Source organism: Nannospalax galili, unplaced genomic scaffold (assembly GCF_000622305.1).
Source record: "Nannospalax galili isolate Female #2095 unplaced genomic scaffold, S.galili_v1.0 scaffold1050, whole genome shotgun sequence".
In the NCBI taxonomy this organism is placed as follows: Eukaryota; Metazoa; Chordata; class Mammalia; order Rodentia; family Spalacidae; genus Nannospalax; species Nannospalax galili.
Genome location: NW_008329037.1, coordinates 1514194 through 1528523, shown reverse-complemented (window position 1 = coordinate 1528523; position 14330 = coordinate 1514194). Strand labels below are relative to the sequence as shown.

The following is a 14330-nucleotide window of genomic DNA, read 5'->3' as shown; positions in this document are numbered from 1 at the left end:
TCTGACCTCCTCGGGAATTGCACGACACGGGTGCACTTAACTGCATGCAGGCAATACACGTATACACATAAAATAAAAAATAAATAAAATTTAAAAAATAAGGGGCTGGAGAGATGGCTCAACGGTTAAGAACACTGCTTGTTCTTGGAGAAGACCCGGCTTCAAATCCCTGCACCTACTACTAACAGCTGTCCTTAACTCCAGTCCCAGGGGATCTGACAGTCTCTTCTCACCTCCGAGGGCATTGCACTTCATGGGCGCACTTACCTACATGCAGGCAATACACGCACACACATAAAATAAAAATAAAATTTTTTAAAAAGTAGGAAAAAAAAAAAAGACTATCCAATAGTAACAACAAAGAAAAGAAAATATATTCTCCATAGTTAATGTCTCTTTCTCTTATTTGACCACCTGTTCCATTTGTGACCAAATCAACACATAGAAGAATTAGAACCTGTAATTGATGTTTTGCCAAATATAACACTATGGGCTTTTTCCAAAACAATGTATTTAGTCTTGTTTGGATGATGTTTATGGTTTCTGTTGACTACATTGTTGAAAGTATTAAGTAAAGCTTGAATGTCCTGTACAATGCTTGAAGTATATTTAAAGTATAGATAATATTTAGTAATTTTTTGTTATAAATGATTCTTGACAATTTTAGGCTTGCTCAGCTTGATATATTTTTATTGTAATTTTTCAGAGATAATGGTTTTGTTTTAGTGAGAAATGATGGCTTTTAAAATTATTTTCACATATATATATATAGAAGGAGAAATTTATTTATTCATTTGTTTATTTATTTATTTTTGAGGCAGGGTCTCCCTGTAGCCCCAGCTGTCCTGGAACTCACTATGTAGACCAGGCTGGCCTTAAACACACAGAGATCTGCCTGCCTCTGCCTCCCAAGTGCTGGGATTAAAGGCGTGCGCCACCACGCCTGGTGAAAATTTTATTTTTTATTAAAATCTTTAAAAATTTATTTTTATTTTATATGTGTGTTTTGCCTGCATGTAAGTGAACCCGTGCTATGCAATGCCTGTGAAGGCCAGAGAAGGCGTCAGATACCCTGGATCTGGAGTAAATGACCAGTTGTTAGCCGCCATGTAGGTGCTGGGATCTGAACCTGGGTCTTTTGGAAAAGCAGCTTAAGAGAGTTTAGCTTAACCACTAAGCAATCTCTCCAGCCCCAGGAGAAATAGATTTTTAATTTGTCAACTAGGCTATCAAGATAAACTTGACATCTTCTGTAAGCTCACATACTTAGAATTTTGTCTATGGCAGAATTACTGTTCCTGTCCTTAGAACATCTTTTCAGTCATGTTAGGCCCTGCATTGTGTAGTTCATTTACAGATGCCTTCAGGGATGTTTAAGCTTTTACTCTTATATGATATTAATGATGCTAACTAATGATTCTAATGATCCAGTCATAGTAGATTTCTTATTTTGTTAAGCAACAAGTATTATAAAATTTTAAACTGTAGGGGCTAGAGAGATGGCTCAGCAGTTAAGAACACTGTTCTTGCAGAAGACCTGGGTTTGAATCCCAGTACCCACATGGCTGCTAACAGCTGTCTGTAACTCCAGGTCCAGGGGATCCAACAGCCTCTTCTGTCTTACGCAGGCATTGCACGACACGGGTGCACTTATCTACATGCAGGCAATACACATATACACATAAAATTAAATAAATAAGTAAAATATTTAAAAATTTTTTTAAAAACTGTAATAAAAAGATTTTTCTTCACGGTATTAATGGAAGTAATCTTATTTCTTCAGTTTCTGTTTTTGACTTGCTCTTGATTGTCCAATATTTTAGAGAAATTTAAGATTTTTGTGAGGCGTCTCTGTCCACTTTTCCTGTGTTCAGGCCTTGAAATACAATGTGCTGCTATTCCAACTGGTTAGCTAAAATAGGACATAAAACACAGTATTGAGACAAGATGACATGGCTAGGCAGCTCATAATATTATCTTCTACCCTGATAATAAAAGCCTGGCTGTTAAGTTCCCTACATGTGCTTGTATTTTAGTTGTGAGCCTGAGACTTTTAATGACTAGCCAGTTCTACAGCCACGTGCTTTCATTTTAATTGAATATATTTGTCAGGTGTAGTGATGTACACTTGTAGACCTGCACCCAAGAGACAAAGGCAAGAGGACTGCCTTTAAGGGGTGGGGGGAGGGCTGACCTATGTCGTCTGTGCTACACAGTGAGACTTTTTCTCAAAAAACAACACACATTTTTCCTTGTGCTCTGGAAGTATAGCTAAGTGGTAGATCATCAATGTACCAATTAGTTTTTGTCAACTTGACACAAACTAGTCACATGGAAGAGGGTACCTCAGGTAAGGCATTTCCTTCATCAGATTGGTCTTGAACATGTCTATGGCATTTTTTTAATCGATAATTGATTCAGCAGGACCCAGCCCACTGTGGATGGGCACATGAGCTTGGCTATATAAGAAAGGTAACAGCACGGCATGGGAACTAAGCCAGTAAGCTGTGCTCTTCTGTGGTTTCTGCTGTAGTACCTGCTGTAGGTTCCCTCAATGATAGATTTGTGATCTGGGAGTTGTAACCTGAAATAAACCTTTTCCTTCCCAAATATGTTTTGGTTTGTGTCTTTTTTTTTTTTGGTCTTTTTTTGAGACGGTTTCCCTGTAGCCCCAGCTGTCCTGGAACTCACTATGTAGACCAGGCTGGCCTTGAACGCACAGAGATCTGCCCACCTCTACCTCCCAAGTGCTGGGATTAAAGGTGTGCACCATCACACCTGGCTTTTTTTCTTGTTTTAAAAAATATTTTTATTTTTTTATTTTTTTTGTGTATTCATGTATTGCCCGCATGTAGGTAAGTGCACCCATGTTGTGCAATGTCCGAGGAGGACAGAAGAGGCTGTCGGATCCCCTGGAACTGGAGTTACGGATAGTTGTTAGCTGCCATGTAGGTGCTGGGATTCGAATCCGGGTATTCTGCAAGAACATTCAGTGTTCTTAATCGCTGAGCCATCTCTCCAGCCCGTCATTTTTTTGTCATCGTTTTTTAAAGGCAGAATTTCCCTGTATCCATAGCTATCCTAGAACTCACTATGTAGATTTGACTGGCCTCTGCTTCCCAAGTGCTGGGATTGAAGGTGTGCACCGCCGTGCCTGGCTGGTCAGTATATTCTTAGAGCAGTTTGAAAGCAAACTAAGACAATGGATTTAACATGTTTAAGGTCCTGTGATCGGTTTCAATACTGAGTTGGAAAAGTGTTATTCTTGAAATTGTTACTAAATTGAATATGTTGAAATGTTTTTGTAATCTGTTTTATTCATTTTCTCTGCACCTTTTAAAAATACCTTCTAAATATCTAGAGTATATGTTTGTAAAAAATTACTCATTTCCTCATTTAGCTTGAGGCAGTCCCATGTAACCCAGGCTAGCCTCAAGTTTACTATGTGTAGTCAAGGCTGTCAGTGAACTCCTAATCCTTTTGCCTGTTCCTCTAAAGTATTGGGGTTACAATCATGTTCCCCCGTGCTGGGTTTCATTTTATTTTGTATAGCCCAAAATGGCATGGGATTCAGACTCCTCTCGAACTCATAGTTATCCTTCTACCTTAGCCACTCAAGTGTGGGAACTTAGAGACGTGTCACAATTTTGGGTTTTTCATCATGTAATTTTTAGTTTGAAAATAATTGGACCGTAAATACTTCCTTCTTACCTATACCAGTATACCACCTTTCAAAGACAATTTGAGCATTCTTTTTGCAGTGTGATCTCTGGGTTGGGCCCTGTGTAATCAGCTCTGTTCCTCACGCTGACTTGGTATTGTAGTCTAGATTACTGTCCCTTAACTCCCCACACAAGTTACTGTCTTTTAAAAATTTTTGCTTATACCTTCAGCTTTTAACTCTTAATCCTGAAATATTGCCAGATTCTTACACATTCTCAAGGTTCACCTTGTCACTGTCACTCTCTATTTCTGTCACATATATTCTTGGTATTTTTGGTAATTTCTGTATACAGAAACATGTCTTTGTACTGAAATAATTATCTTTGTTGTTGTTTTGATTGTTTGAAACCTGAGTCTTGCCTCTTGTTATGTTGATTAAGCCAACCTGAAACTTCCAGTCTTACTGCCTCAGCCTCATAAGTACTAAGGTTACAGGCATGTGCCAAACATCCTGCTTTAATACTTCTTTTGTATTTGTATCTTGTTATATGAAGGAAGTAATTATTTCTATCCTATGGCTGTATAATTCCTCAAGATAAGGAAATAATTCTTACTTCTTTTTAACCTCTCTAGCTTGTGTTAGTTTTAAAATAATGACTTGATTGAGCTATTCAGAGAAAGAGCTGTGGCAGTTTTTATAAAAAGAATGGTTACTGTACTAAGTGATACTCTTGTGTAGTTTTTTTATACTTGAATGATACCAGTATTCAGGAAAACATAGCTATCCATGTCTGGAAAAATTCTCATGTGGTTGTTTATAGTCTGAAAGAGAATATGCATTATTTCCAGATGTTGTTTTATTATACTCGCAATAAACTCCTTTTAAGATAATGTCTGAATTTTGAATAACAGGAGAGCTGCTACCATTTCTTATATATAATAGCATAATTTGGGGCTATGTGATGTAATTTGAGTCTGGTATCTAATTTTTCTTTTTGATTACTCATTGTTTAAGTAAGTGATTCTGAACATAATTTTTATTTTATTTATTTTTTTTATTTTGAGACAGGCTCTCCTTGTAGCCCCAGCTTCAAGCTGGCCTGGAACTCACAGAGACCCCCTGCCTCTGCCTCCCATGTGCTAGGATTAAAGGTGTGTGCCACAACACCCAGTTCTGAACATAATTTATAAAGAATTATTTAGATAAAACCCCAGAAACCATTTCCTTTAAGTACCTGTAAATGGTCATTTTATATTTTCTCTCCCTTGTGTGTATCAGACAAGCTGGCCTGTACGGGAAGCGCAGAAATCAGAAAGAAGAAGATGAGCAAGAAGATCTTACCAAGGACATGGAAGACCCAACACCTGTACCAAACATAGAGGAAGTGGTACTACCCAAAAATGGTTTGTATTTTTTTGCATCAAAATGAGTACTAGATAAAATTTCATCATAGGATGAATAATTTCGTATTCTGAGTCCACAGTTCTTAACTTCCAAATATGAATAAATTTCCCCTTTTAAATTTTTAAAAATTCCCTTTACCATATAACACATGGACCTTACTGTACTTTTTCAATTTGTTTATTGAGAAAACACACTGATCAAAATAGGTATATAAATTTAGTGTACTATCCTGTGTATAGTACTGCCCACCTATATTTCCACCACTTAAGTGAGTCAGACAGGAAGGTTATGAATTTGATGTAAGCCTGAGCTCCATGCTGAGATCCAGGCCAGCCTGGGCTAAAAAGCAACACCTTCTCTCAAAAGTAAATAGTCAGGCATGGTGGCGTAGGCCTTTAATCTCAGCACTCAGTAGGCAGAAGCAGGCAAATCGCTGAAATCAAGGCCACCCTGATCTATATAGCAAGTTTCAGGACAGCTGGGGCTATACCTTACCTTCAAAATGAGAAATGACAGAAAAATGTTTGTGTAAATATTTCTGTATTATTTGTAAAATTGGAAAATACTGCTATTGGGAAATTAATTATAAAATGCAGTGGATAGTTGAATGTTTTGCAGCTGGACTTGTGTTTAAATGATGCTGAGTAGTGAGTTATGTTGGGTTTGTAGTGATGTGCATGTGTATTTTGATCATTGTTTTTAAAAACCAGGAGTTAGTTTCACATGATTTTTTTTTTCCTTCTAGTAAACCCAAAGAAAGATAGTGAAAATACACCTGTTAAAGGAGGAACGGTAGCAGATCTAGGTAAAGATTACATCATACACAATTTTATGTTTTCTTTCTTGAATATATCACCTCCTCAAATACTGCTTTCTTTAAAAACTGCTTTCTTTACTGTAAGTGCTTTCAGTTGCCATGGTTTCCCTGTCAGATACAACCTCGGGTACTGTCATAATTTGGTTTCCTCCTATGATCCATGTTGTACAGTCCTAGTGACCTGCATCTCTCAGTGCATAGTGTTTTCCCACAAACTAGAAAATGTTTTCATTTGAATGTAGTTGTCTCAATTTTAAAGAAATAATTCTAAAATTATTTTTCCAGTGTTCTGTAATACATACTTTATAATGTTTGTACTAATTTTTTTTTTGCATCATTAGAGGTTCAAGAAGCTTTGGTGGGATACTTGAGGCAAACTTGGACTACAAAGTTATAGGCCAGCTGGGGATAAAGAGTAAGACCAAATCTTTTATAAAAAAGTTCCTAACAAGTATAAATGAGAATGGTGCCATCCATTTTTATTTTATTATGAGTGCTGGTATGGATGCCATAGAGCTCATGTGCAAAGCAGAGGACAACCTTTTGTGGTTGACTATCCTTTCAATATTTTTAATATTAGCAGGATCCCTAGTATTTGAAACTCCCATTTTCTCACTTATGTGGCAAAGATAGTCTCACTGTGCAGCTTTGGCTGACCTGCAACTTGCTCAGAGATACACTTGCCTCTGCTTCACCAAAGTGCTAGAACTGTAAGCGTGCACCACCATACCCAACTTTTAATTTCATTTTATTGAATTAATTTGATATTTCTTGGTTTATGGCTTAACAATGCATATTGGTGAATGATTTCTTTTTTTTTTTTTTTTTCCAGACAGGGTCTCCCTGTAGTCCCACCTGTCCTGGAACTCATTATGTAGACCAGGAAGGCCTCAAACTCACAAAGATCTTTCTGCCTCTGCCTCCCAAGTGCTGGAAATTAAAGGTGTGTGCCACCATGCCCGGCCTTACTGATCATTTTATTGTCGGAAGTTTAAACAGAATACTCTTGGTGATAGATAGCAAAGGAGATAATAAACAAAGATGCTTTTGCACTGAATTATCTGTTTAAGTAAAGTAATTATTGAGAATAGTATTGTAACATAATTGATAATAATGGTCAAATAAGCTGGGTTTGGTGGCGCACTTTACTTCCTTAAGGAAGTAAAGATTTATTTTCAAGATTGATCATCTGAAAGGATTGATGCACAATCCAGTTGTGGTATCAGCTCATAATTATAATTGTATTTATTTTATTTTATGTGGGTGAATGTATTGTCTGTATGTGTGTAAGTGCACTCATGTCATGCAATGCTTGCGGAGATCAGAAGAGTTGGATCCCCTGGAATTGGCTGCTGGGAACTGAACCCAGGTCTTCTGGAAGAGCATTCAGTGCTTTTAACTGCTGAATCATCTCTTCAGCTCTTAAAATTAAAAAAAAATTTTTTTATTTTATGTGTATGAGTGTATTTCCTGCATGTATGTGAGTACACCCGTGTTGTGCAATGCCACGGTTGTCAGAAGAGGCCTTCAGATTCCCCTGGAACTGGAGTTAAGGACATGTGGGTTCTGGGAATTGAACCTGGATCCTCTGCAAGAGTAGTGAGTACTCTTAACTGCTGAGCCATCTCTCCAGCCCCAGCCCTTTAAATTTTTAAAGTTTATTTTTATGTGTGTGGTTTGCCTGCATATATGTAAGTATACCTGTGTATGCAATACCCTCAAGAGGCCAAAACATGGTATTGATCTTCTGGAACTTGAGTTAGAAATGTTATGTGGATGTTGGGAATTGAACCTAGGTCCTCTGGAAGAATAGCCAGGGCTTTTAACTGCTGAGCCAATTCTCTAGTCCCTAGCATCAAGTTTCTTTTCTTTTGCTCTTGTTGAGACAGGGTCTCCCTGTAGCCCCAGCTGGCCTGGAACTCACTCTGTAGACCAGGCTGGCCTTGAAATCACGGAGATCCACCTGCCTCTGCCTCCTGGGTGCTGGGATTGAAGGCATGTACCACCACGCCCTGTCAGCATCGAGTTTCTTGAAAGCTTTCTTTAGGATCTTTAGGATCCAGTTTAAGATTGATTTATTCCTCAGTTGACACTCTACTCATTGTAAATGCATTGTCATATTATTTCTAAGCTGATACACTCAAGAATACTGTGGATCTGTAGGATGTGCCAGTTCTATATTGAAACTATTTATAGTAAGGCAGAGAGATCTTCAACTCTAGACCTCTTGTTCAAGAGACAGCCTTAAGAAAGGGAAATGGGCACTGACTGTTGTTGCAGAAGATGCATGTTCCAATCCCAGCACCCACATGGCAACTAACAACTGTCCATAACTCCAGTTCCAGGGCATCTGACAGTCTCTTCTTTCCTCCGCGGGCATTGCACGACACGGGTGCACTTACCTGCATGCAAACAATACACATATACACAGAAAATAAAAATAATTAAAAAAAAATTTTTTCCTCCCGGAGCTGAGGACGGAACCCAGGGCCTTGCGCTTGCTAGGCAAGCGCTCTACCACTGAGCTAAATCCCGAACCCCAATAAAATATTTTTTTTTAAAAAGAAAGGAAGATGGGTAGGATATTCATCTATCACATGGGAAGTGCTTGTGGAAGTCAGTTCTCTTCTTTGTCTTTTTTAAACTGAATGCTTACTATGCAGCCCAGATTGGCCTGAAACTTGGAATTTTCCTCCTTCTTTCCAAGTACTGGTATTAGAGACCTATGCCATCTTGCCTGGTTAAGGCATTAATTTACTGTTCCTTTTCTTTGGAGTCCAAATTATCATTTGCTTTACCAATCCTCAGGAGACATGTGCTTTGTCAAATCTCTTAGCTGTTACTTTACAACGTGACTAGTGTTTGCTGTTATGATAAGTCACAGTTATTACAAACTTCCTAGTTGTTGGAAAATTGGCATGAACTATGCTTTGATTTTTTTACCATCTCTGTCCGACTGTGTAAAATGATGATTTAGTCAGTGTGAGTTTGCTTTAATAATGATCTTTTTCATTCATTTTCTCTGTCTAGTATCAGTTTTGTAGACTGTCAAGATTCCACATAATTAAAATAGCATTATCCTATTATTAAAATAATAATTTGGGGTGCTGGAGAGATGGCTCAGCGGTTAAGAGCACTGACTGCTCTTGCAGAGGACCTGGGTTCGATTCCCAGCACTCACGTGACGGCTATGAATCATCCTTAACACCAGTTCCAGGGGAATCTGATGCCCTCTTCTGACCTCAGCATTGCACAACATGGGTGAACTCACATACATGCAGGGAATACACTCATACACATAAAATAAAAATAATAAAATATTTTTTTTATAGTAAAAAAAAATAACTTGTTTTCATTTTTGCAGATGAGCAGGATGAAGAAACAGTCACCACAGGAGGAAAGGTAAAAAATATTATAGACTTGAAAAATGTGCGAAATTTCTACTTTAATCATGTACACTGAGCCAGAAGCATGGCATTTTAAGTGTCCAGTATGACCTTGAATTGACCATTTATCCAAGGATGACCTTGAACTTTTAATCCTGCCTCTGCCTCCTGACTACTGATCTTACAGACATGTACTACTATTCTTGGTTTATGCATTAATGGGAATTGACTACACCCAGGGCTGTGATTACAGGCATGCACCATCATGCTTGGTGATAGTTACATTTCCATTTTTTTATTTCTATTTATTTATTTTTTATATTTACTGTATTATAGTGTTTTACATTCAGTTTTGTTCTGTGTCTCCAAGTAGCCCCAACTGACCTTGAAATCACTGTGCATACCATGTCGGCCTTGAGCGTTTAAGAGTTCCCCCTGATTCTGTGTGTTGTGAACCCTGCCGCCCCTGTCCCTTGCTAAACATAGTTTTGATAGAAATGCTTCAAGTTCTGGCCATGGTGTTGCAGGCCTTTAATCCCAGCACTTGGGAGGCAGAGGCAGGTGGATCTCTGTGAGTTTAAGGCCAACCTGGTCTACATAGTGAGTACCAGGCCAGCTTGGCTACAGGGAGACCCTGTCTCAAAAAAAAAAGTTTCAGAGTAACATTTAATATTGCTTTATATTTATAGGATAAATAATTGTGACAGAATTGCTAGTAAAAGTATTTTAACAGACTCGTTTTTCACCTTTACTCTTTAAGTTTTTTTTTTTTTTTTTTTTCCATTAAATCACTATTTATATTTACTTACTGCCAGGCATGGTGGCGCACGCCTTTAATCCCGGCACTTGGGAGGCAGAGGCAGGTGGATCTTTGTGAGTTCAAGGCCAGCCTGGTCTACATAGTGAGTTCAAGGACAGCTGGGGCTACTGGGAGACCCTGTCTAAAAAAGACAAAAAAAAAAAGTCTACTTACTAATGATCATTGTATTTGTAAAAGATGTCTTTATACAGAGTAAATGAAGACCAAAATATAAAGTAAAAAGCTTGTAGTTTTTTTGTTTGTTTATATGCATATACAGGATTTTTAAAATCCATTTACAAGGCATAATCAGCTCTTCAATTTAATCTAATCAAATACATTAATATTTTCTTTCACATCAACTCTTCTATACTCACAACTCTTTCTCAAGGTGTAAAAGAGTCAGTCCATTTTATTTACTGTGTGTATGTACATTCATGTACACAAACAAGCACGTGTACACACGTATATGTACATGTGCACCCTGACCAGTTTCGCCAGAGTTTGTCAATTTTTTTTTTTTGAATTTTTTTTTGGTCTTTTTGAGGCAGGTTCTCCCTGTAGCCCCTAGCCTGGAACTCTGTGTATGCCAGGTTCCTCGAACTGAGATCCTCCCCTACTCCTGACTCTGCCTCCCAAGTGCTGGGATTAAAGGTGAGTGCCACCACACCCAACTCTTTAAAATATTTTTAAAAACTTTTTTTGTGGGGGGAGTGATTCACATGAATGCAGTGCTGGAGTTATAGACTGTTACCAGAAGGCCAACATGGGACCTGGGATTGAAATTAGCTCCTCTGAAAGAGTGCTGTCTGCTCTTAACCTTTCTGCCATTTCTCTAGGTCCCCCCTCCTTCTGTCTCTTGAGTGTTGAGATTAAGGCCATGCAATATCACATCCAGCTTACATAATTACAAAATAGTCAGAGATGGTTCCTCTAATATTCTACTCCACAATAGTGTACCTCGTGCATGCAATGCTTGGGGAGGCCGGAAGAGAGGATTATGTTCCCTGGAATTAGATGATAGGAATGATTAGCCTTCATGTGAATTCTTGTAGCTAATTAAACCCAGGTCTTCTTCAAATGTAGCCAGTGCTCTTAACTCCTGAGCCATCTCTCTAGCCTCTGTAGTTGTCTTCTTTTCAAAGATAGAAGTCTCTCTCTATATCCCTGGCAGGTGTTCAAGTGGCTTTGAGACCAGACTTGACTCAGAGTCTTATATCTGCCTCCCTCTACCTCCCAAGCACTGGGGAGTAAAGGTGTGCAGTACCACCTCCAGCATTTTCATATAGTATTTTTGATGAGTATGTTTATGGCAATCATGGATAACAAGAGTATTAAATAGTCTCTAAGATGTTTGGTCTAGTTTCTTGACAATTGAGTGTCTATGCCACTGACTTGCTAATTAATTTTGCTTTGCATACTTACTTTTTTTGTTTGTTTGTTTGTTTTTTTTGGTCTTTTTGAAAGAGTCTCCCTATAGCTTTAGCTGGCCTGGAACTCTGTAGACCACTGCTGGAGTTTAAAGGCTTGTACCACCACGCCTGGCTTGTATGCTTACTTTCTTTGAGTTTGCTTTGTTATCTATATAATGAAGGAATATATTCCTTTGTCAGTTGACCATTTGTGCCTTAAAACTATGAAATGTTTTTGCTTAAGAATTGTTTCTTTGGGTGTAGCCACAGGGAGACTTTGTCTCAAAGAGACCAAAAAAAAAAAAAAGGAATTGTTTCCCTAGTTCTTGAAATTGGATTAGCTATCTGAATTTTATTTGACCTTAATTGCATGTTTGTGGTTTGTCTCTGTTGTTCTCTCTCTGAATCTAGTTTCTTTTTTATAGGAAGATGATGATCCTAGCAAAGGTGATCAGAGTCGATCAGTTGACCCCGGTGAAGATAATGTGACAGAACAGACCAATCATATTATTATTCCCAGCTATGCATCTTGGTTTGATTATAACTGGTGAGTGGGGCTTTTACTTAAGCAAGCATTGGACTGAGGGGTGGGAACACTTGTCTTCAAATCAATCAGGTTGTGTTATTTTGTGCAGTTCGTACGGTCGCACAGTTATTTTGTGCAATTCGCACTGAATGAAGGAGATATTTTTTTCTCTGAACAACTTTTTCTTTTTTGTTTGTTTTCATGTATGCTTTGTTATGCAACTCAGAGTGACCTTAATTTTTCCATCCTTCTGGCTATTCTCTACTCTTAAAATTAATTTAGGGATGAAAGTTGTTTTCTGTAGAGTTCTAAAAATTTTAAATTGAAATGATTTACTTTGAACTGGTGTTGAATGCTTGGGTTTTTGATCATCATTAAACATCTTTATCATATGATTTTTATTTTATTTTATTTTGAGACAGCATCTCAGAATATATAGGCCTTGCTGGTCTGGAACTCAAAATGTAAACCAGACTGGCCTTGCTCAACACAGATCTGCCTGTCTCTACCTCCTGGGTGCTGGTATTACCAAAGTTGAGTGCCACCAAGCCCAGGTATTATATCATTTTAAAATATTTAACCCAGGGGCTGGAGAGATGGCTCAGTGGTTAAGAACATTGAATGTTCTTGCAGAAGACCCGCGTTCAAATCACGTCACACACATGGCAGCTAACAACCATCTCATAACCCAGTTCTAGGGGATCTGACACCCTCTTCTGATTTCCATAGGCATTGCATGATATGTGCACTTCCATACACGTAGGCAATATACACTACTCATAAAATAAAAATAAATATTTTTAAAAATGACTTCTAAAAATAATATTTAAACCAAATATCATACTTTGTACCCCAAAACAGTTTTCATTTATGATACTGATATAGTGACCACTGTGCCAAGAGGGTAATAATACCTTTATTTTAAACAGAAGCATTTTGACTTTGAGGTGTGAAAAAGTTGATGGAAACACATCTCTTCCACATTTTTGTTATTACACGCACCACGCCTGTTTTTGAGCATGGATGTAAACAGCTAGTATTGCAGATGTATTTTGTGGGGGTGGTATTTTTTTGAGACAGGGTCTCCCTGAAGGCCTAGGTGGCCTCAATGCTGTAGTTCAGGCTGGCCTTGAACTCACAGAGATCCTCCTGCATCTGCATCCTGGGATTAAAGGTGTGTGCCACTGTGCCAGGCTGCAGATGTATTATTTATTGGTTACCTGTATGGTATCATTCTGACTTCGTTTTTTTGGTTATTTTAAAATAAATATATCAGAGCTTCAAATAAATACTAACTTGAGGTAACTTCATATGTTACTTACAATGTAATATGTGTACTTAGAAATGTAGTAGAGCTATTAGTTACTGCTCTGTTTTACAGATGGGATTGAGTGATACTGCTTCAGATGAGGGATTCTGAAATGGAGATTTGATAGAGGAACAGTGATCCTGCCTATCTTGTTCCTGTCATACTTTCAGCTTATTGGTGTGGTGCTTTGTCATAACCTAAACAGTCACTCTGCCAACACTTAGTAGTTTTTGATAAAAAATGTTCTTCCTATGGAAATTCTTGGGTGCTTCATTGTAGATCAGCAGAGAAATGTGTTTTGGTGAGATCTTCCAAACTTGTAATGGGTCTTGCTCGATATCCCCAGACTGTCATCAAATTATAGTCTTCCTGCCTCTGTCTCCCAGGTGTAAGCCAGTAGAAGTTCTTCAGTTGGTTATTAGAATAGAAAACTCAGTATCGGACAGGAGAGATGGTTAAGGGCACTGATGGCTGTTGTAGAAGACCTGGGTTCAGTTCCCATACCCACATCCATAACTATAGTTCTAGAGGATCTAATGCCTTCTTGTGGTTTCAGTGGGCATTGCATGCATGGGTTACACTCAGGCACATCAAATACAAATAAATAAAAACTTTTTTTTTTTAAATAGTAAATTTTGTGTTATTGAGACAGGGTCTCGCTGTAGCCCCAGCTGGCCTGGAACTCATTCTGTAGAGCAGGCTGGCCTTGAACTCACAAGAGATCCGCCGCCTCTGCCTTCCACATGCTGGATTAAAGGTTTGCACTACCACACCTGGCTAAGTAAACACATTTTCAGTCCTTTAATCCCAGCACTTGGGAGGCAGAGGCAGGCGGATTTCTGTGAGGGCAAGGGCAGCCTGGTCTACATAGTGAGTTCCAGGATAGCTGGGGCTACAGAGAGACCCTGTCTCAAAAAGACCAAAAAAAAAAAGGAAAAAATAAAAATTAAAGTATGGGGGCTGGAGAGATGGCTCAGCAGTTAAGAGCACACTGACTGCTCTTCCAGAGGAAC

At 38.4% G+C, this 14330-nt stretch overlaps 1 protein-coding gene across 3 annotated transcripts in view; it reads left to right on the top strand.

Moving 5' to 3' along the window:
- Smarcc1 (SWI/SNF related, matrix associated, actin dependent regulator of chromatin subfamily c member 1) overlaps window positions 1–14330 on the top strand; it is a 128794-nt gene that overhangs the window by 46232 nt on the left and 68232 nt on the right. For all 3 annotated transcript variants that reach the window (XM_029562282.1, XM_008830731.3, XM_008830740.3), the window contains exons 11-14: window positions 4943–5067; window positions 5814–5873; window positions 9250–9287; window positions 11908–12029. In XM_029562282.1, coding sequence (XP_029418142.1) covers window positions 4943–5067; window positions 5814–5873; window positions 9250–9287; window positions 11908–12029 — 345 coding nt within the window. The remainder of the gene's footprint in view (window positions 1–4942; window positions 5068–5813; window positions 5874–9249; window positions 9288–11907; window positions 12030–14330) is intronic.